Here is a 23,461-nt window from a genome sequence, read left to right on the forward strand (position 1 = left end):
GGCACTGCAAGTACTTGTGTAAATACACCAAGTATTCCACACTTACACTTACTTGCAAGCAGCATCATGGGATTCTGTCAATAGTTCTCATGGGATACTGAAATGTGACGAATTTTACATTGAATATTTTCATCTACCAAGCACAGTACATCATTGTACAAATTGATAGATGCTGGTAACCTTCACTGGTCATATTTGAAAACCTTCTTCTTCTCAAACAAAATAATCTAACCATTGCTATTTGCACAGTTATTTATACCATAGTTCTTCAGAAAAGCTCTTCTCTAAGATAAAAACCCATGAAAGAGAACTAAGATCGCTCCATCTAAAAACAACACTTTAGAAATTGCATTTAAAATGTCAAGTATTCGCAGAAACCTTGGAGTTACGCGATACCCATCTACAATGTATGGTGAGCCCTTGATACAAAAGTTTGATTCAATAAAAATATTATATTTCATGTATCTATACATTGTAGCTGTCACTAAAGAATAACCTTTGCTCTCTATATTACCTTCTTTACAGTATATCTGCCTATATCAATTGCTATGAAAATTAAATGCTGTTGCAGAAAGACACTTTTTTCACAAAGGCTAATTTTTGCAACCAACAATGTGATTCAAAAGAACACACTTTCAATACTTTGATGATGGACAGCCATTTCACTTGGGAATGAGGTCATGATCCAACAGGGCTCATGACCTCAGTCCAAAGGTGGTGCAAGTTCGATACCTATGTTTCTTGATTTAGCAACAGTGAACATTAAACACATTGCTTGTATATAAATTTACCGTTATCCTATATTGCACAAATATCGTAAAAGAAATGATGAAACATCATCAATGACTGTTTTGGGAATGGAGTATTATACATAAACTAAATGATTTGAGTAAATATCACTACATTAGCACAAGCTGTTGATGAGAAGTCATCTAACAAAAAAGTTTGATAATATTTCAAAAAGTCGTTTTGACAGACTAGATGTTGTAAAATGTTGAACAGGTTGAATTGACTTAAACTCTTCTCACTTTTCATACTCCGAGGCCCTGAATTATAGTAAGTTTCTTCTTCAGCTTTGAGCTCGAGATATCCTAGTGGAAAATCATGTCTTGATTAATACTGAAAAGAATAAAATGTCATGTGCATGTATGCCTATAAAAGCTAGAAGAAATGTCAGAATCGTGTTTTCATGACAGACTGACATTATCCATTACATGACATAGATACTTCCTGTATGAAACTTTCAAAGTTTCTCTTGTCCGGACATTGTCATGGAAACAACGCTGAAATTCCTATAATATAACATACATATACCCAGTACACCTGAAAATAAATGGTTATGATATTCTCACATTGAATATAAAGTGTACGCAAATAGGTGTGACCCTAAAGGAGGTTAACTTACTTGGGTTTTTCAAGAGGATCTGGTTCATTTCTTCCAAGACCAGCTGGACTTTTCTCTGCTTCTTCTTCTGTCATCAAGTGAAGTTCGGCTTCAACTTTGCCCTAATAATGACAAAATCGGCAACATACATAAAAGCGAGTTTTAATGAATAAATGTCCCGACGGTTTAACTTGAAACAATTTAGTATTAGCAAAAATGCCTTTGCTGCCTATTAAATATTCTATGTTCTATTCTATTCTATCATATTCTAGAGTCCTTTTTAAAAATGTAATTTCCTAATTTTTAATAGGTTTCTATATACAAAATCTAATATGTTTCATACTATAGACTTTTGATCAGATTGCCCTGTGCTAGGGTTTTATATTAGACTGTCCAGTAGGATTCTCATTAGATGTATTATTATACATTCTAATAGGAAACTTACAAACCCGCCATGTTGAATGTTGCATCATGGGAAATGAGATAATAAATACTAATCAAATAGTATTGTAAACAATAATGTTACATTGTTTGTAACCACAAATCATCAATTTATAGTTACCCTGACAATTGTGGGCGGTTAATTTTATCAGTAGCTCCAGATTAGGTATTACGAAAACCACAGATAATCCCATAGTCCTTTGCATCTGAGCATGCTCAGTCTGGATTGCAAGTTCCATATTGGATTCACCTTGTTGTGTAATGTACCATTCTAATTGGGTTTGCAAAAGTCCTTTGTGACAAGTTTCCGACAACAACAATAAGTGTACATCAAACACAAGAGAACTTACAGTCAGTTCAGTTTCTTCTTCATTCTCTCCCTTTGCAGCAAATGGCCACCATCCTTTTATTCTCTTCAGTTTGAAAAGTGACACTTGGGGTACAGATCCATCTGTCTTCAACATGCCAAGATTACATTGCTTAGCATTTTTAGCTCCACGTGGGAAGCGATTCAGATCCAGAGTCACAGCCCCTATATGAAGCAAATGTATGTTTAGCATAAATGTCATTATAATATGTGTACCAGTGATACTTGCACTGGTGTGAACACATACTAGTGGTATTTGCATTGCTGTGCAATGTGAATGAAAACATTATTGCACACCTGTATGCAAATTATATGCAAATGAGCGTGCGCATTGTTCCTTTAGGCTTTACACAAAATTTTGTAATTGCACAGCATGATTTTTATGAAAATTTGTTATTTCTGATGAACAAAATATATAATTATCATAACAGAATCCTACACAGTATGATGCCAGTGTGGCTACACTCAGAGATATTTGCACTAGTACCTGTGGTTTTTTTTCTGCTAAATTTTCAAAGTATAACTGCAGAGAACACAGCAAGTACTTGTGTGTATACTTCAAGTACATCTGACTTGCACTCATATGTCATGGGGTTCTGTCATAGTTTATTTACATGCAATCAATATTTTGTTACAAACACTCACCAAGGAAATCATCAGCTGAGAAATGATCTGCATCCCATACTTGTAGATTCAACCTTGGTGGAATCTTGTATTCAGATTCATCCCAGGAAAAGAGAGATTCCTTCTTTGAAATGACAATCTTTTCTTCTGCAGCTAAGTAGTCAAAGGGGAAGAGGAATCTCCAGTTGAAATTACCCTCACCAGTCAGTGACCTGTAAGATGTTACACTTGATATTCAATTTGTATTCTTGATATACATAATGAGAAAGGTCCCCAACACATGGAAAAAGAGTTCAGTCATGTAATTCCCGACATCAAACATATTGTATAGTAATATATAACTTCCTTTGGATGTGATTCATGGTTTTTAAATCTGCATTTAACTGAGTCCAAAATACATTGACCATTCCAAATGGTCAATTTCATGGTCATTATATGCACAAAAAAGTGGAAATAAGCTATTTTTCTTCACCACTTTGTGCATAATATGGGTGATTTTTAAGGTCTGTGGCTGGAAATTCCAGCCAACCACAGAGACCTATGAACCATCTCTGGTTTGTGGCTTGAAATTCCAGCCAACTACAGAGACCTATGAATCAGCGATAGTTCATGGCTGGAAATTCCAGCCAACATCAGACACTTATGAACCATCTCTGGTGTAAATGAGAACAAATTTGTCAAAAACCTAACTTTTAAGGTGAGTCATTATGCCTTGGAAAAGGTCAATGTATTTTGGACTCAGTTATTTACATTTATTTATCAAAAGACTTCAAATTCTAGTCTGACAAAATACAACTAATAATTATGATTAATGTATTTAAACTTATTGGACTTAAATCAATTTTAATACTAAATGTTACCTGTAATGGATGTCTGTTGCTTGAAGATCATCTTGACTGCCTTTCAACCACCTGGTACAGAAAAATATTGATTAGCAGTAAGTGCACAATAGAAATGAAGATAGAATGCAAATGGTAAACCACATCTATTGAAGATGAACATTTGTTACTCTTGTCGTCCATATCTTTACGTTTATGTCACTCAAGCTAATACCTTTTTCCATAAGGTCTTAACAAAATTAAGCTCAGACTTGAAAATTAAATGACAGAGATCAAGTTGCATGGTGACTGGCCATTCCCTTACTTTTTTTGGCTGATTCATATGGAACTGTCATATATCTACAAATTATAAACAGGACTTCAACTACTGAATCTGCTCAAAACATATAACACATTTCAGAAGTGCTTTATTACCCACTTCAAGTGCCCAATCTAAAATATATAACAAACTTCTTGAAAAAGCCCAACATGCAAAACTTGTCAAGATTCAAGCAGCTATGGTACTCAATTACTGCCGAATCTTTCATGGACACGACACACAGTAAATGTTACTACTCTAATTCACATTACCTACCCTTTAACATAGATATCACTCATCTTCTCACCAGTAAAGAAGGCATCATCTTCTAAGACCACATCATCTGTATTCCATATAATACACCGCAAGTCATACTTCTTAGGTTTCCTTGGTGAGATATCTACTGGTGCACCTGGACTTGGCATATCCATGGGAAACATATCAACCCACATTTCCACTTTCCCCTGATAATATCAAAGACAAAACATTAAAAGAGGCAAGCCTGGAAGGAGTTTATTTAGAGATGTGATAGATACTTGACTGGTAAGGTAATTCCATTAAATTAAACATGCCTGATTGAAACAATATTATCAAAAATAATTTTACCCCATGACTTCTGACATGCCCCTTCACAAGATGTCACCTCCCAAAGCCACAAATACTTACTTCTTGGCCCTTTTATGAAGTATTTAAATGTATTACTTATCTAAAGTTAAAATTACTGCAATTCGATTACCACATATGCTCAGCGATTGAGCTTTTAAAGGCTTGTTTGGATGCGTGTTCAAATCATGTCATTCTCACTGTGTAGAATTCTAAGTTCTTAGATTCTTGGATTTGGTAATTTAGCTTCTTTACCTTTAAGCTGGCTTAACATCCTTTTAGCAAAAACTTTGTATACAAACCTCACTTTGAGTCTTTGATAATAAATTTGTTGAAAACAAAATACATACTATGATAATCCTGTATAGGTACAAAGCTACCTGATGAAATCACATTATGCAACACTTTAGAAAAGTTTCTTAACTTTTGAATAACTCACCTGTTCTATTCCTGGTTTCTCTGGATTGTACAAAGGTCTAGTCTCCACATGCTCAGGAACCAATTTACAACCTTTGGGTACTTCATCCCAGTGCTTCAAGGCTTCCAGTGCCATATGTTCATCTGTTGGTTTCTTATGGCCTGCATACATCCAATCAGATAATAACTTATTACAAATTATGGTACTGGGTGTGCATGAACAGTGTAATGTGTTTGTCTAGTGGTAACTTATGGCCTGTGTACATTTACATCAATAAGATGTTACATATTACAAATTATGGTACTGGGGATGAACACACATATTGGTTACTTATGGCCTGCATACATTTAGTTCAATCATCAATTACTATTACATATATTAGATAAATGTAATGTAGTGTGTATGAACATGTCTTATACTTTTTGTTGACAATTGTTACTGTATGTGCCCTTTGAAACAAGTGAAGCTATGTTCCACAGATATTACACAAAGCACTGCAATATATCATAATCATGTACATGTGTTTTAAATTATGAAATGCAAATCTTTGCATATAACATGTACATAATAATAAATTTAAAGTAAGGAAAACACTGCTGTTTTTTTCCTGATGGTTTCTTTACATTACATTGCTGTGAATTTTTAGAAGTAACAGCTATGAAGAACAATCATAACACAATATTGATAGGGTCTTTTAACTGTTAATTCCACACCCAGTAAACTGAAAATTATCAAAATGGGCCCCATGGTAAACATACTGTTACCATTTTCAGGTAACTGAACAGCTACAGAACACATATGTTGTAGGTTCAAATGCCAAAGTCATTGAGCATCTTGGAAACCAAATTAGTGCCAAATACTAATCATTTATTGACACGTAATTGAAGTATCTGGACATTTCACATTGGATGAATCATAACAAATTGAAAGGCAAATGCTATTGCTAAATTATACATGCCAATCATTTAATATACAATTGGGAGTATAATCTCAATTTCTAGATGAATCATTGTAAAACTTTTAAGTAACACTTCTGGTCATAGAATAATAACAATATTCATCACAACCTTTACATTTACTGTTTCCAAGCTTTTGAGTGAAAGTAGATCATCATCATACCAATGTATGTAGAGTTACATGATGATACAGATGAATTGAGAGATAAAATAATTATGGTGCATGAATTTGGTATGAATACTTGTGTACAGTTAACATCACTGTTGTGAGGGGATTTCCGTTACACAAAAAACGACCATGATGGTTTAGAACTATTATCATATTAGCTTGCTGGAAAAGATATACAATTCAAACTTTCTGCAAGTTTACTACATATTATAAGCAAGTGAGCTGGTGTACTTCCTCATTTGTGTCCAATCAATATTAATCTTGAAAGGGAGTCATTTGCATATACATTGTATGTAGTTCTATTCATCGTACAGATTTCCATATATGAGCCTGTTATTCGTGCACTACAAATTGATTCCACGGGTAAATTTGTGACCTTTGATCTTACCTAGGGAGTCGACAAGCATTGTTGGACCACAAAATGATTCGCCACCTACAGTGACGGTTCCCTGTGGTTCATCACTGTTTCCAAATGATGGCATACTTATACCAGGACGACCAGGGGCTCCTTGTACTGCTACAGAGTGTCATCAAGTTTGTTTAGTTTCAATGTTAACACCATGGAATCCAATATCAATCCAATATACAACAAATCATTGGGGCCTTTACTGCTACTTGCAGTGCATTCAATAAGCTACATGCTTGAAGCCATCCACCTTGTGGCTTATTCAGTTTTGTCCACTGAACAAACACCACATGCTTGAAGCCATATATACACTATACCTTGGTTTCCTGTCCATCAATGAAGCCCACATGCTTGAAGCTATGCAACTTGCCTTTTTGTCCACCAAATGAACATCACATACAATTATAACCAGACTGGTCTGTACTATATGTAAGTCAATTGGCATTCCTTATTTAGGACCACATTATACAGAATGATGACCAGGTGCATTTGAACAATGACGTTCTGTGACATGTGCAGTTCATGATGCAAAGCATTATAAACCATTCACAGATTTCCCATTCAAAATAAATTCTTAATATTGATGTTGACCTCAACAGAGGAGAGGATAGGTTGACCTTTAACTCCCATTTACAAAGACAATAATCTCAGATTAAGTTTTTAAATTGCATGCATAAAAGACATACCAAATACTGTTGATATTTCTGTCATGTTATATCTGAGTCATAAGTAAAATTCACTGTTTAAAAATTAATGCTTCATTTCCATCAAGGTGCCTACATGTATGTTTATTAGGTTGAGAAAACTAATTTTTACAACTAGAACAATTTCAATATCCAAGTTCACTGTCAATATTTACTACTTCTGAATGAAAATCAAAACAGTATATGATGTGAGCCAAGGAATGAGAAAATTTCCAGAGGACAGATTGTTTTTCTCATTCCATGGCATAAGTGTCTTCTTTTCAGGTATTGCTTCATTTTTGTTCTGGAATTCTTTTTTAGATGTTAAACTGTAGAACGTTTTTCTTTTCAAATTTCAAAGTTATGCCTCGTGTATCAACACCAGTCAACATTATAACATTTTAAGAGTACATCATTCATCCTGTCCAGATGGTGACAGTAAATACTTGAAGTATACTTATCAATGCATTATCACTCCACCTCAGATTTTACAATAATCTAAACTTAACACCAATCCACATCAGTTGTAGTATACATTACATAACGCTATAAAAATGTTATTTATTTATTGAATACTGTTCAGACAGTGAGAAGTGCCATTTGATGTGTAGTTGAATATTCCTTTGTCATTCAATGTAAGACTAGACTATTAACTTGCTGTTGCAAGTCAGTTATAACACACTTTACATACTTTAGTCCCTAATGTATAATTCATTTCTTGCTTCTTGTCTAGATAATGGTAGATTTCATTCTGTTATCACTCTATCCAAGACATTGTAATAACATATCTACCTTACAATCCAAATCAGTTGCAATGTATGCTACACAGTGTTTAAGATATGTCATTCATTTATTGCATCATGTGTTTATCATTTAATAACGGTTCTGCAACTTTGTGACTGACATATCACAAATCAGTCTCAGTGTTTTATTTAAGGGTGGTAAGTAGGTAAAATCTACCGGGGTTCCCACATCATTTTACCGGGGTTCCCCACCTTAACTATGATACATTGCATGGGAAGCACTACCAGTTTTACCTCTTTCCCCCTTTCTGTTACCGGGGTTCCCAAACCTTAGCAAAAACACTGGTCAGTTGTAACATACATTGTACATTGTAGATTACATAGTGCTTTCTCTTCAGCATACCACATTTCAGATGAATTGTTTTGCAGTACAAAACCCACCTTACAGTACATGCCAAAGTGCAAGATTGAAATATCAAATTATATTATAATATAAAATGTGGTGTGATGTACCAACCTGAAACATTTCCCATTTTGTCAAAATGAACAATGCAAGAAACACATGCAATTGTCTCCCCACGTCAAGAACACATTCTAGTATAACCTTATCTCACCCATTGTCATTATCATCCTCCATTTATTGTTAGAGGAACAATAACAGGGATTTTGAGAAGTTCCTATGCAGTGGTATTGTAAAATGACACTAGTAAAGTCATATCTCTTCACACAAGAATTTGGTATGGATTAGAGTGATATAACTCTTTCTGATTGATTGATTGATTGATTGATTGAGACAGTTTTGAGATAATGCTGATAATACCAGTGGCCATATTATCTAAAAATTTAGAGTCCATACTAGTTACTTTTTGACTCAAATACTATGTCCAAGTAATAATAGTTGAATAAGAGTTGAGCTAATTTGAAGCAACTTCTAGAAAAAGACCAAGAAAAAGACAACTGAGATGTGAAAGCACAAAATGTAGTCAAAGATTCAAGCTGTTTTAATATTCATTTGTTGCTGATATCTAATGCATTTGGTCATGTTGAGGTATCTTTCTTTTGAATGGAATATATGGATGATATACTCTGGTCATTCCATGTCTACATCGCTGGTTCTGAAGTGCTCAAAATACATGTCAAAATGTTCAAAATTACATGTACTTTTCACAATTTTACACAAATACTGCTTGGAAAATATTCAGAACAGTTTGTAAATGTTTGCCTAGTGACTAGCGGGGTTATCTAATTATTTCCAACCATACTTTATCAGTTGATTATGGCAAATCGAATATCAGTGACCACTGGTGTTTGCAGTAACAGCTAAATAACACAGCATTCAGGTAAGGCTTGGATAAGATGTATATTTACTTACCATTTTCATCTTCAATATCTTGTTTCCCTTGGAATGCTCTATCAGCAACCTTGACTTTGCCATGTGTGTAGTGTGGCCCTTCTACTTTGAAATCTTTGCATAGTTTTGTCAGAATTTGGGTTGGTTTCATTGGGTCTCTCCATGTGTTATAGCCATGACTAATGTAATGAAGAAATACAAAGTTATAATAGATATAATTATATAAACTGGGTTTTTTTTTTAGTGTGAGAATGAATGTTCATGGACTTTGGGTTCATACTTAGTGAGGAAAATGTCTACTCACACAAAAGTTTTCTTAGAAGCTAATCCCCAAATACATTTTCACTGAAGACTTGTCATCAGCATCATGGGTGACTAGGAGTATTAAGATAGATATTTAGTGGTTTACGGAATACATATTAAAGATCTACTATGAGTAGTACTAGTACTACAAATAGCACACCTCTGAAGATGCTGGTGAGGCATCAATGAAAATTTATTTGGGGTTCGCTTCCAAGAACTTTTTTTTACTCTGTGAGTAGAAATTTTCATTACTAAGTTATTTTCATAGTACTCTATTTCAACTTTTGTTCCAAACACAACTTGAAAATTTACCTGAAATTTTGACTGCACACCAGTTTTTGTCAACAGATTGACCCGCTATTCAGTACACGTGTACAAAAGTTCAAATTGAATACTACGGTTTACCAACACAGATGAATTTCCATTTGAAGTTCTTTTCATGATGTTCAATACAATTAAAATTTAGCCACAAAAAAGGTTTTCATGAATTAACAATTCAGCAATAATTGATGGAATTGTTCAAACTACAAATGATTTCTTTATAATATAAATATACTTAGTTTATATTTTCTAATCAACAGCATGACAGTGCTTCAGTAATTAGAATATAACATATATCTTTCAATTTACACAAAAAAGTTGTGCCTCAAAAATAAATAACATATGATTCTCACATTGCATATTCTTCAGAAATTCCACAGACAGCTCTATGTCTACTGTAGTATCTGTTTTCCAGATCTACTTTGGTTTCACCAATCAGGTCATCAACTCCCACCAAATCCCAGTCATACACTTGAACTGTCAAAATTGACTCCTGGGGGAATGTAGCTTCAAACTCAAAGCACCTGAAAACAGAATTACAGGTTAATGCTTAAAACTCACAGAAATTTAAGCAATCAATTCACGTTAATTTGGTACCACAAACAGTAATCAATAAATATTTACCAGAGATTACTTGCACTGGTGCACATGCACGCTAGTGGTATTTGCATGACAGTGCAATACTGGCAACATTATTGCATACCAGCATGCAAATGATGAGTAAATGAGTGTATGGTTATTCCTTGCATACAAATTTGCATGATCACTCAGTATGATTTTTTCATAAAGTTGCATGTTTGGATAAACATAATTATGTAATAATAACTAAACCCACCATGTCGCGAAAGTGCTAGTGTTGGTACTAAGAGTATTAGTACTCATGCTTATAGTGTTTTCTGCTGCACTTCACATATGGCTGTAGAGAACACCATAAGCACTCATGCAAATACTCTGAGTATACACCACACTTGCATTAATACATCATAGGGTTCTGACATATTGTAATCAAACGTTAATGCACCATGGAAGAAGATTTCAATAGAATGCAGGCTACAATATTAATATGACCATGTACAAGTTCCGCTATACAGTTTTACAAAATAAAATATTATAATTTTGAAATTTGCAATTTTTGTTCATGGTTGATAACATGCTACTAAAAATGAACAAATGCTCAGAATACTTACTTTCCAAATGTTGGATTCAGTTGCTTTGACACATAGTTTTCTTTATCATTATTTTTGTGTTTTCCCAACATTATCACAACGTAAGGGTCAGCCTAAGATAAAACAAAGACAATAAATTATTTCTGTAACAACAATCTGCTATATACATTCAATATATTAAAATTTTGCTCAATTTTTCTGATATCAGTGGGTGACTGTGTAATCATAGATGGTGGACAGACATCTATGGTATTTGTCTCATATGAAGATTATTTTTGTGGAGAACTTGTCACAAGTATTTACTGTAAATATTTTCTTTTCGATGACTGACAGTGTGTCTGCACTGTGACTCTCTGGATCATTATCATCTGACAAACATCTCCTGGACAGTTTTTTATTTTAAATTAACAAAAACCTTATGTATATTATCTGGTCAAAGATTCACAAGCATCATAGATCATTAAAAGTTATAAATACAATAAATGATAGTTTTGAAATTAATTGATGACAAATTTAAATGTTTGACAACTTTAGTGGCTCCTAAATTACTAGCAATTTATCTTGAACACAACTTTCAAAACACGTTCCTTAATCACTTTTTTCAAAACTTTGAAAATAGGTTGTCTCTTACTTTTCCATTCATGTCAGCTGGATGTAGATCACAAGCCTTGACAACATAGACACGGACCAGTACGTGAATTGGATCATTGTTTGGTAATCCATTAAAGAAACCAAACTGTGGATCACAACCAAATGCTGTCGAGTCTTCTAAGTCATCTGGTAATGGCCATTTGTAGACCATCATAGAACCCTAGAAAAAAGATTTGTATGTTCATAGATTCATTAACCCTTTAAATCCTGATACCCTATACATATAAGGTGTAATTAGATAGAGTTACAGAAATAAACTCAAAAGTTTGATGCCCTATATATAGACTGTCGGCAGTCGCTCGCGCCTTTTTTGCTACATTTTATCTAAAAATGAAGTCGTTGCCGCACTCCGATCCAGAGCAATACTACTATAATCGCATACTGATAGCGAGGCCCTCGCTATCAGTATGCGATTATAGTAGTATTGCTCCGGATTGGAGCGCAGCGCGGTGATGACTTTAGTTTCAGTTAAAACGTAGCAAAAACGGCGCGAGCGACTGCTGACAGCCTACCCTATATACTGTATAGGGTGTAATTACATAGTGTTACAGAAACCCAGTCAGTGAATCATTAATTTAAAGTGGCCAAGTGGTGTTCTTAATTTTTAATCCTAAAAACGACTTTACTATTATAATGTTTTTGTACTTTGTAAAAACAATGCCATGGGAAATAACATATAGATCAAATCTGTGTTTGTAACTCAATTATTAAATTTTAAAAAATAATGACACTCAGTCTGGTGTACATTTATAATTGCTAATTGAACAAGATTTTATTGTACTGTATTAAAACCTGAAGTGCAAGTACATTTAAAAGTTTATAATTCATGGCAACTACTAACCTTGAACTTTCCAACCACCCTACTTTCATTGTCTTCTGCGCCTTCCCCAGTATTCTTTCCTCGATACAACTCAAACGTATGCAACCATTCCCGGAAACCATTAAACTCGGGAACTTGTTCCAACTCACATGGATAAATCTGATCAATGAGTAGACAAATACAGGCAGAATATCATCAGTGAAACTAGAATATGTTGACAGCTTTGAAGATAATGTAGTTAGAGGGAGGGAAGGAAGAAAGAAAGGAAGCAGGCATGTATTGTTTGATATCCTGTTTATGTGTAGATCCCCATATATAGTAACCTTAATTATGTATTATGTAGCCTTGTGTCCAGGTTGTAAAGAAATTTGTTAATTTTCACTTCTATGTTCAGTATTTGGGATACAAAATTGCAGATTGCAACGTAAAGGCCTACAATTTGGGAGAGCTGGTCTCCCTTCAATTTTAATAAATTTCTTACTAACTTGTAGGTGCGTTGATTGAGCACTTTTGTTCACCTAAAGGAGTAGATTTCATGTTGTGAGATACTAATAATATCCAAAATTATACATGATGTTCGGAATGATTTCAAGTTTCACATTATCTTGTATACATATTTTACAGGCTAAAGCAGAGTTTACATTGGCTGTGTACAGAAATTAATCACTGAATTTCAGAGGCAAATTTCAAGGTTTTAAATTTGGAACAACATTTGTTTAGTTTTAGACATGCAAAACATGACAGAATTATGACAAAAAAGAGAAAAGATTGCAAATTGGCTCACAAATGAAAGTTGCAAAATTTTGATACTTAATTTTTGGAAAATTTGGTCAATGCTACAGTTTGAAATTCAGTGTAATATTTTTAGAGGTGCAAATAGTTTCTTTCATGAAGAAAGAAAGGCTTGCACATTGTTCATGAAATGTCATAAATATATCATTTTTCAGAAAATTTGGTAAATGCTTATATCAAAGGACACAAGAATACCAACACAGTTATAAATAGTTGTAAAGTTTATATATGGATTACAGAATGAGAGTAGGAAGAGTAAATGCATTGGTTGTCAGAAAAAAAATCTATGGCAATGCATGACAGAGAAAGGTTAGAGGTCAAATTAGAGGTCAAAGGTTGAAGGTCAAGTCTTCTGCCAAGTTAGTGAAGTCTGATGTACATGTTGTATTCAATTAATGTTTTAATGATGGATACTACCAGTCCATAACACAAATTACTTAGTTGTTTCACTGTATGGATAAATAAAGCTTTCAATTCACATTTTGAAAGAAAAAAGTCATTTTTATATCTGGCCTTTTTTGTTTCATTGTAAGGACAAATAAAGGTAACTTTCAATTCATGTTTGAAAGAAAACATTTATTTATTGTGGTCTCATTTTATCAAATGATGATATAATGAGGTAAATTGTACTCAATTGTAAGTCAACAGTCACTTTTGAACTTAACTTAAAGTAATTTAATTTTTCGTTTAATCAGCATGGGGATCTGAAATTCTTTCTTGTTTTCTTATTTTTCATTTTCGAATTTCAGTACCATCACATTTTGGAGTTCAGTTTAAGTTTGTTTCTGTGCAACACAAACTGCTGTTAGTTTTGATTATCTTTATTTGTGCTATAGACAGGTAGACATAATAGAAAATGGTGTATGTTGTAAAAATTGTGAAGATAGTCGAGCTTTTAAAACTTGTTTCAACATAATAATGGGTAATACGGTAGATCTGTTTTTGTATTTCATTTGCATATTGTCGAATCAAAAATGTAAAGTAGTGTTTTTTAATATGCAAATAGTAAGTGTAAAACCCTTTGTCTAAAACTAAAATATACGAAGAATATTTTTTCGTCTTTTTTTAAGAAGTGAAGAGAAAGGTTGTGAGCTAATTTGAATTCTTGTAACAATGGACATCAAAAAGACATAGTTATTTCTCATCACAATTTATCAATCATAATCATAATATCTTTAGATATTTGACAAACTTGTAATTATTGCATCATCAATGCCAGAGTGGTCAATCAACATTGATGAATGCTACTATTTTAAAAGCTCTCAAAGTGATAAAAATGTGCATTTTTTTAGACAGAACACAGCAGGCTATTCCATCCCATATAAAAAACAAAAGTCACAAGCCCATATCTGAGAAATAGAGATGTTAGCAAATAAAGCAAGTGCCTGTAAAAGATAGTAAAAGACTTAATATAATGATATAAATGGTGCTGTTAGTACCCAATATTAATTGTAACCTGAACTAGTTGGGAAAAAAGGTTACCGTTATATGGACAATATCATCCGGCTGGTCCTACGATACACAACACGACAGGGCAGGGAGAGACGACATGCACACATGCAAAAGAATTGACAAAAAATATACACAACAAATTAATATACAATAACTACTAGTTCTAAATATAATGCTACTGCTAAATGGTAACTAAACATGCTGCTAGATGATAACACACAAAGCGATATCTTTGTTCTGAGGATTTTTACAGTGTTGAGCATAAAGAGGGCTATTTTATTTCTATTTTATTGGAATCAAGTGGACACAACTAACTAAACACACATCTATGGCATTCAAAAAGTACAAAGTAGTGTATTACAGAAAATTCAAGCCCAATCACGGACAGTGTCTGGTAGCTCAGATATCAGAGCCAATCATGAACATTTTATGTTGAAAATTAGTGCTGAAAAAGATGTGAATTAATAGTCTAAAATTATGACTACAGTATACAGGAACTGATACTATTCCCATGATGCATTGCAGTGTATACTATTCCCATGATGCACTGCAGTATGCCATGATAACTTTGAAAAGGTTATTTTTGAATGGTTTGAAAATGATGGAAAATGACACCTGTAATAGTGTTGCAGGTAAATTATAATAATTCAAAGCGTTGTTGCTTTCCAAGCAGATTCTAAAAACTCCACATTTTTATTTCTTTAAAGAATCATTATCAATTTTTGATATTTAGATTCATTTCTGGAAATAACTCCACTATGTAGTTACCAAATATAAAACTAACAAGAAAAAATAATGCAGTAGATCCTGGAGTGAACACCTCTCTAAGATCTTGGATAAAATCACTAAATGTATGAAAGTAGTATCAGTTCTTGAAACACTGGAGTACACTCTACTGGTAGCTTTCACACAATTAGCTTATTGTTTAATGTCATTTACTAAGATCTAACATTAATTTATCACATCTGAAAATGAAAAATGATGCACACACAGGACAGTATAAATGTACGTGGCAGCAGTCTGCTTGTATCAAAGTTTAAATTACTATGTAACAGTTTTATATGATGCACTACGCAAATATCACATTTTAATAGCTTCTTGTGTACTGTGAAGAAATCTCAGCAATAGCTTCCATCTTAATCAGCTTATATCCTAGTATATTTTTTCAGAGTTAGCTATTTTACAGTCAAATGCAATTGCTATATTTTACTTTTTCCACTTACAGATAAAAATTACTTTATCAAAGAAACCATGTGACTGTTCCACTCCAATACAACAGGATCACATTTACCATAATTATACTTTAGGTCAATAATAACTCAAATTCCATACACAAAGAAATAATGATTGTAATATCATAAACTGCTGTAGGAAGCTTTTGCTGTGACTCCCATACAATGAAAGGTTGACATGTAAATCATATTTTGACATAGGTATGAAAGAAGAATGTTTTTGAAAAATATTTCAGTTAAAATTTAACATGAGTTTAATACCACACTTGACATGCACAGAGAGGAAAGACATATTGTTCAATTCCATAGTTCAGTAAGACTCTGTTTTTCTATCTTAACATAAATATATTTATATGATGCTAATTAATGAAAATTCATGTAGTATAAATCTTGGATATGAGTTTTGCAGTCAGAGGTTGTATGACAGAAGTGTCCAACCTTGGAAAAAGTGTGATGGGCAGGATATGACAAATTATTTCACAGGTATAGTGCTTGTAATTTCTCTGCAGGGATACATACATGTAGGATGTGGAGGTGTATTCCTTGAGTAGAATTGTAAGTTAGTCTAACAGCCAGAATACTTTATTGAACAATGACTTAACAATAACAAAACCCATGAGACACTTCTTGTTTAACTACTTAAACTCAGTTCAGTTGTACTAAAATAAAAATTACTACCACAAAGACAGCTTAAAGCAAACAATCATGACAAGTAATTATGGCAGTTGCATCATAGACCCTACACATGTAGGCCCTATGGTTACATGAAAACTGAGGTTATTCTAAAATACTAAAGATGAGCAGTGAAAGTCTTTTCATAGATCTAATTACTTGGTAACATTTCTAATAGTTAATATTGTCTAGGCTTGATGTAAATAGAATATACTTCATTTCATATGTTTACCTGACGTGTTAATTTATATATATTATGTTCTGTGATGCATGGTACAGGTGGCCAAAAGTATCTAATATTTTATTTGAAAGTGCCATTGAAACCTTTTTGGCTAAAACTGTTGAGTATTCACTTCTGAGTTGTATTTAAGATAGTGGTATGGAATTGATAAATTTGTAAAGAGTAATACTGAAATTTAAAAGGTTACAGTTAAGACTATCACAGGCCACTGTTTATAATTACACAGTAAAATAGTGTTGACATGCTTTGAATTATTACATAGAATTTTAGAGAGACTCATATTTAGTATGTAAAGAGAAAGACCATAACTTGGAAATTCATAACTTAATTTGATATCCTGAAATGACATTTGCAACACATATTTGTACTCACACACACACACATACACACATTCATTCATACCTATATACATACATACATACATACAATACATACATACATACATACATACATACATACAGACACACACACAAACATACATACATACATACATACATACATACATACACACACATAAATGCATATTACATACATGCATGTATGTGTGCACGTGCACACACACACACACACACATATATATACAAGCACATCAATACAATTTACATGTGACACACACACATACACACACTAAACAAGTGCAAAACATGTTCCTCAATAGTTTCAGAGATTTAAAATCTTACATTAAGTAGGAACTTTTTTTTAATTTGCCTTTGATTTTTTTAAAAATGAATTTAGCACCACGCCAGTTAAATAGTGAAAGAACTACAGATTGTAAAAGTTGTTTGTTACTTGACATTGATTATCTGATAATAGTGATTGTACAAGTAGTACAGTATTATAGTTGTGCACAGAACTCACCAATTCTGTTAGTACTATCTCCTACATTTTCAAAGAAACAAAACGAATATCATGATGAAACATGCAATGTGAACATACACAATGGATACACCATGCAATGCAACAATGTGACAACATAAACAGATACATGATTGATCATATGTGTATAGAACCTTAGTCTGTATAGGGATTATGCTTCTGAAGTCTGCGTGACAGCAATTTTGTAAACTTCATTCACTATTGTACATGTGATGTGGTGCTATTTTATGCCCTCTATAAAGTGTGTGTGTGACATTTAGTGTGTGTGGGCCTTATCATGTATTTTAGATAAAATGCTGTGCCATTTTAATAGTACTAAAATGTATGTGAAATGTGCCATGAGGTGTACTCCACATTAATACATTTTTTTTAATGTGGTGGCATTTTAAGTGTTCTTTAGTCATGAATGCGACATATATGGTATCATGTGGTACCATTATGTTTTATGTGAAATGTGGTGCCATTTTGTCTGTACTATGTGTGAATGTGGTGATGTGAAACATTTCCCAGGGTGTGTATTAGACTTGCTGCATTACCAGTAGTAATACTGAGACTGTTTGTTCTTAGCTATTACATTATTTAAGTAGTTTATTATTATATTTGACTGATATAAAACTATTAAGACATCATTTATACATTTTTTTCACTTGATACTTGTTCTGTGTACTAGCTGTACTGTGCAATATATTGTATGAAATACCTTTTGCATAACACATGCTTTATATTCTAATGATTGTAAGATGCTACATGTATAATTTTACATGCAGTACTCTGTCACATGAAAAACACTGTATAGACTGATTGTAATATGTCGCTGGACCTTAAAAACTATCACTCTGTCCCTTTCTGCAAAGGGATGAGAAGACTTACTGTGCCCACATTGGCTGATCTTTCAGTCTATACCACCATAATGCAACATATGAAATATACTACTGTAAGACATACTGCAAGGAAATCATCGCATACTCCAGTTCATACATTTGGTCAGAGATTGATATCAGTTTATGGTTATGGCATATCTCAGAAATTGTGTACATTTTTGTATTATACACTTTGTGGGGCAACATATGAAATATGTTCATTATACACTGATCGCAAGGAAATCGTAACTAATTTTACGATTTCGTGATAGCAAATGTTATGTGCAGTGCAACTTGATGATGACGAACAAGCAGCAAATCTTTTTTTTATAGGGTAAGAGCAAAATGAAGGTTGACATGATATGAAGTCTGTTGCAAGTGCATATTCAGTGTGCACTAAGCCTGCATATCATAATTTGTAGCATGTGCATCACTGTGTTCATGTTGAACAATCGAAATAGTAATGTACTGTTCATGCAAATCATTGTTTTAAGTTTGACAGAAAGTAGATGAACAATGTGTATTGAAGTGAAAGGAACACATAACACAAAAATAACAATAATGAAAATCTGATGAATGAAACAATATAACATAAAATGTACATGTACAATGATCTTTCGTTATCACATCCATTTAAAAAAAATTAAAATGAGTGAATGCATTTAAGTGATATACATGTACATGTGCATTGTTTGTTAGTACAAAACTTACTGTACTGAAGAAGTGAAACAAAACAAAAAAATCTACGAAATGACAACAATTACTCTAAAACATTTTCCTGTTAGACAGACATATACATCACATTTCAGTTAATCTAAAGATAAAAGATTGTACATGTTGACCACTAGAAGGTACTACTCAACTGCAAAATGTGAACCCGAATTGTCTAGTGCAACAGCACACTTTTATGTTTTCAAATTCGAACATCCTATGACATTTTGACAACATTCATTCTTGATCATTTGAAAAAGTTGTTTTCAATTTTACGTTTGATAAATGAATGAATTTTGTTAACACTCAGTTTGTTGATAGTTTCTTGAACTATATGTTTAGCATACATTATAAAAAGTATTATCCCTTGAACCATAACTCTAACAATATGAAGTATTATAAGGATACATTATTTAATATTTAGCCCATTCACTGCATTCTACACAGGAATTAATATATAACACTATACATACACACACACACACACATACATAATAATGTTGGGTTCTTATATAGCGCTTTCCCAGACTGTGCTCAAAGCGCTTTACAATTATTACTCCTGGCTCGGATCAGAACGGCACAACGGCCCTTTAGTATTCTCAACTCCCCGGGGAGCATACAATCCATTGCAGCCATTTAAGCGCATAGGATTAAAGCCTTCACATTGCAACCTACATCCTACCAGGTCCCAATTATACAGCTGGGTTGACTGAGGCAAAGTTGTGGTTCAAATCTTGCCCAAGGACTTTAGCCACTCAGAAACAAACAGCAGGCAGCGACAGGGCTCGAACCTGCAACATGTAGATTCCAAGCCGGACACGCTCACCATTCACCCATCATGACTCCACACATACATACGAAATAAGTAACTTATAACAATTACATTATATAATAACTTGATAAATAATAAATGATTATTAAGCATTAATTTACAGTTTCAACTTATCCGTTTTGTATCATACTTCACACAAAAAAACAAATGATTGACAATACAATCAATCTATATCTACGTACTGCTGTAACTATATTGTACGTCATGCACAACTATTACCCAAAATGCATTACACAGTATCAAGATCATGGTAACTTTGTTGCTATGACAACTTCATACATACTTTTTACACAGTCAATCAGGAATCAGAAAGTGATAAGTTTTTATTGACATTACCTTCATGGATGCTATTCCTGATTTTTTGCCTTTTCTATGTGGTTTTGGTGACAGTTTATTTGCTATTTTTACCCCTGTTGCAATGTTCTTGAATTTCTTTCCATCTGGTCCTATATCACCCTTATTGGAGCCTGTTTCATTCACAACATGTAAAGTTGTACCATCTAAAAAATAAAATGAAATGATGTCTTATGACATGACACCTTTGCTTTTGGTTGAGAGAAGAGGAAACGATCATACACCTAAGGAAACTGAAGCCACTTGCAGCCAATAAGAATTTACATCATTCTCCACCTTAGACACTTGTGTCACTCTCTGTGGTCATGTATTGTATATATTTGATTTATTGTGTTGCTTGACCATATGATTTGTACATTCAAATGCTGTTACAGACTTATAAACAAAGATTCTATTGCTCAAAGCATTCATTTTAATTATTACCTTTGGAACTGTTTTCACAAATCATGACTTCCAATAACCAATTATGGCAAGTGTTCCAGATTAAACAAAATGTTATGGCTATAAACAGGGTGCATCAATAAAGTGGCAAAGGTTGACTTTATAAGGATTTTTACTGGTAAAGTAATTGACACATGTTTAAAACCTTGATTAACAGTAGCCTTGATTAATTGTTATGTTTATACATGCCTTTGAGGGCATTAAACAACTTCTGACAATGTTAGTTTATTACGTGGCTCATAGTAAAATACTCATTGCCCATATCTTTCCTTAAATAAATATAAAATCGCTGCAATTTACATTTTGTATATTATATCTTATAACCCAAACAAGAGCTATACAATACTTCATTGTATCGATGGGTAGCCCTGCGTTCCCAACTATTTACTGGAACATAAACTTCCAAGGGACATGCAGTGTTTGGTATGCCATAGTGTATGTTATTCCCCATTCCAGTATTCAACACCAGAGGACGCTATATTCTCCACTTCTGATTTGTATTGTACAATGGGCAATAGGGGTTCCTCATCATTTTTTAGTATACTCATATACAATTTTCACAATGAGAGATGACAATAACAGCAAACAATATTTCACCACTAATGAGTACAACTTAAGACAAACCTCCATGTAAATCTCCATTTGGCACCTGCCCATCACTTGTAGGCCCGCTGACAGAGGTCAAAGTATCTGGAATTTGATTGTCCAAGTCAAGGGCATCAATATCATTTCCTGTATCACCTTGTTCTTCCTGTTTCTTTTGTTGTTCCTGTGAAATAAAAATGATGCAACATACTTCAACTGCTAATCCAGTGTACTTTCATCCAACTCATCTCATATGCATATACTGAGATGATAATAGATACATTCAAAGTGGCCATATGGATCAAAAATGATTATTTATCTGTGAACTTTAACTCTACTATATTTTTCTGCTTGGAAATACAATGTAAAAGAACATACATCAAGTTCTTGTTTGTACATGTACCTCAATAAGTTGCAAAACATTGAGAAATGTGTAAAATGTTTGTTACTACATATAGTAAACCTTTCACACATTTTTTAGTTTTTAAAATTCATTGAGTTACAAACATAGACTTGATGTATGTTCTTTTACATTCAATTTGTATTTCCAATTAGAAAATAAAGTAAGGTTGTTTTATAAATCCAAAATCCAAAATCAATATCCATTTGTCATCAACACTATAAGAGGTACGGAAACACAAAGTTATTACCACCTACCCTTCTGAGTGCCTCCTTTGATGCAAAGTACTTGGACCACCAATCCAGAGTACTTTCATCCAACCCGTCTTTATCATCCTTCTTACTCTTCTTTTTATTGTCAGCATCCTTCTCTTTCTTTGAGTCTTTACCCTGTGATAAGAAGACAGACATCGTTACTTGCTTATATTTACTCACATAATACAAACCACTTTGCAGCAACTCATTTTCCAGTAAGCTTTGTCTTAGTTGATAGGCTGCTTTTCTCTTTTCTTTTTATGACATTAAAGGAGCACAAACTGAGTTTTTAGAAAATAAGACTACTGCCTCTTTCATAACTGAAGGTTCTCATTTCATCTTAAAATTCTATAAGTACCATGCATTCTTGAAATTCTAACGGTACTATGCATTTCTTTTTAATGAGGTCTGACCAAGTTCATTGCTATTTTACCCACTTTCCTTTTATCCGAATTGATATTGAAACATTCTGTTATCACTTTTTTGATTACATGTAGTTGTTCTGGTTACTAAAATTTACTAACAATTTTGTAAATTGGAAATACAAAGAAAGAAATCAAACATGTATTTCTGTTTTAATTAGTCATTTCTTTCCTATAACCTAGAACCTTGTATTGGGATAAATGTTTTCTTTTTAAATATATCATAACAAAGCCTACTGGAAAAAATATCACTTGACCATGAGGTAGGCCAGGAAAAAGTTTAATGTTAGTATAAAACCAGGTAGAACATAAGAATCCCAAAAAGCTGATAAAAAGTAAGAAAATGTAAGAAAAAGTGAATCATTGCAGAACAATAGCAGAACATCATGTTAATATTGAATTGAAAAAGTAAACTGAATTTACTCATTATATACTGACAAGCAAGGCATATTGGCTTTGAAATAGTTCCTTATTTCAACGATGATGATTTGACCTAATAGTTCTTTACATAATCATTATTAACTATATATACTTTAATCTATATATAAAGATTATTGAATCATATTCATCATTACTTGTTTACAAAATATCATTACCACAGTGTGGCATAATCATAATTTGTAATTTCACTTCACTTTTTTTTTTTTTTTAAATTGTTGGAGACTATTTATCTTGAGGCACAACCAACCACAAATATGATAAACATCATTGTTGAAATTTATAAAAAGTTCATTACACAAGTTATGCTATTTCATTGCCGGAGAATGGGAGTGTAATTTCCAATGGTACTTGGT

At 33.1% G+C, this 23,461-nt stretch overlaps 1 protein-coding gene across 1 annotated transcript in view; it reads right to left on the bottom strand.

Moving 5' to 3' along the window:
- Positions 1–23,461, bottom strand: part of LOC144445927 (otoferlin-like) — a 133,634-nt gene that overhangs the window by 15,743 nt on the left and 94,430 nt on the right. The window contains exons 33-47 of the mRNA XM_078135569.1: positions 22,249–22,380; positions 21,631–21,775; positions 20,548–20,711; positions 14,818–14,847; positions 12,565–12,702; positions 11,704–11,883; positions 11,094–11,185; positions 10,260–10,430; positions 9,304–9,461; positions 4,996–5,135; positions 4,230–4,417; positions 3,677–3,727; positions 2,838–3,028; positions 2,176–2,357; positions 1,406–1,506 (exon numbers count right to left, since the gene is read on the bottom strand). Of these exons, the coding sequence (XP_077991695.1) occupies positions 1,406–1,506; positions 2,176–2,357; positions 2,838–3,028; positions 3,677–3,727; positions 4,230–4,417; positions 4,996–5,135; positions 9,304–9,461; positions 10,260–10,430; positions 11,094–11,185; positions 11,704–11,883; positions 12,565–12,702; positions 14,818–14,847; positions 20,548–20,711; positions 21,631–21,775; positions 22,249–22,380 (2,063 nt within the window). The remainder of the gene's footprint in view (positions 1–1,405; positions 1,507–2,175; positions 2,358–2,837; positions 3,029–3,676; positions 3,728–4,229; positions 4,418–4,995; positions 5,136–9,303; positions 9,462–10,259; positions 10,431–11,093; positions 11,186–11,703; positions 11,884–12,564; positions 12,703–14,817; positions 14,848–20,547; positions 20,712–21,630; positions 21,776–22,248; positions 22,381–23,461) is intronic.

The sequence above is a fragment of the Glandiceps talaboti genome, chromosome 14, assembly GCF_964340395.1.
Source record: "Glandiceps talaboti chromosome 14, keGlaTala1.1, whole genome shotgun sequence".
NCBI lineage: Eukaryota > Metazoa > Hemichordata > Enteropneusta > Spengelidae > Glandiceps > Glandiceps talaboti.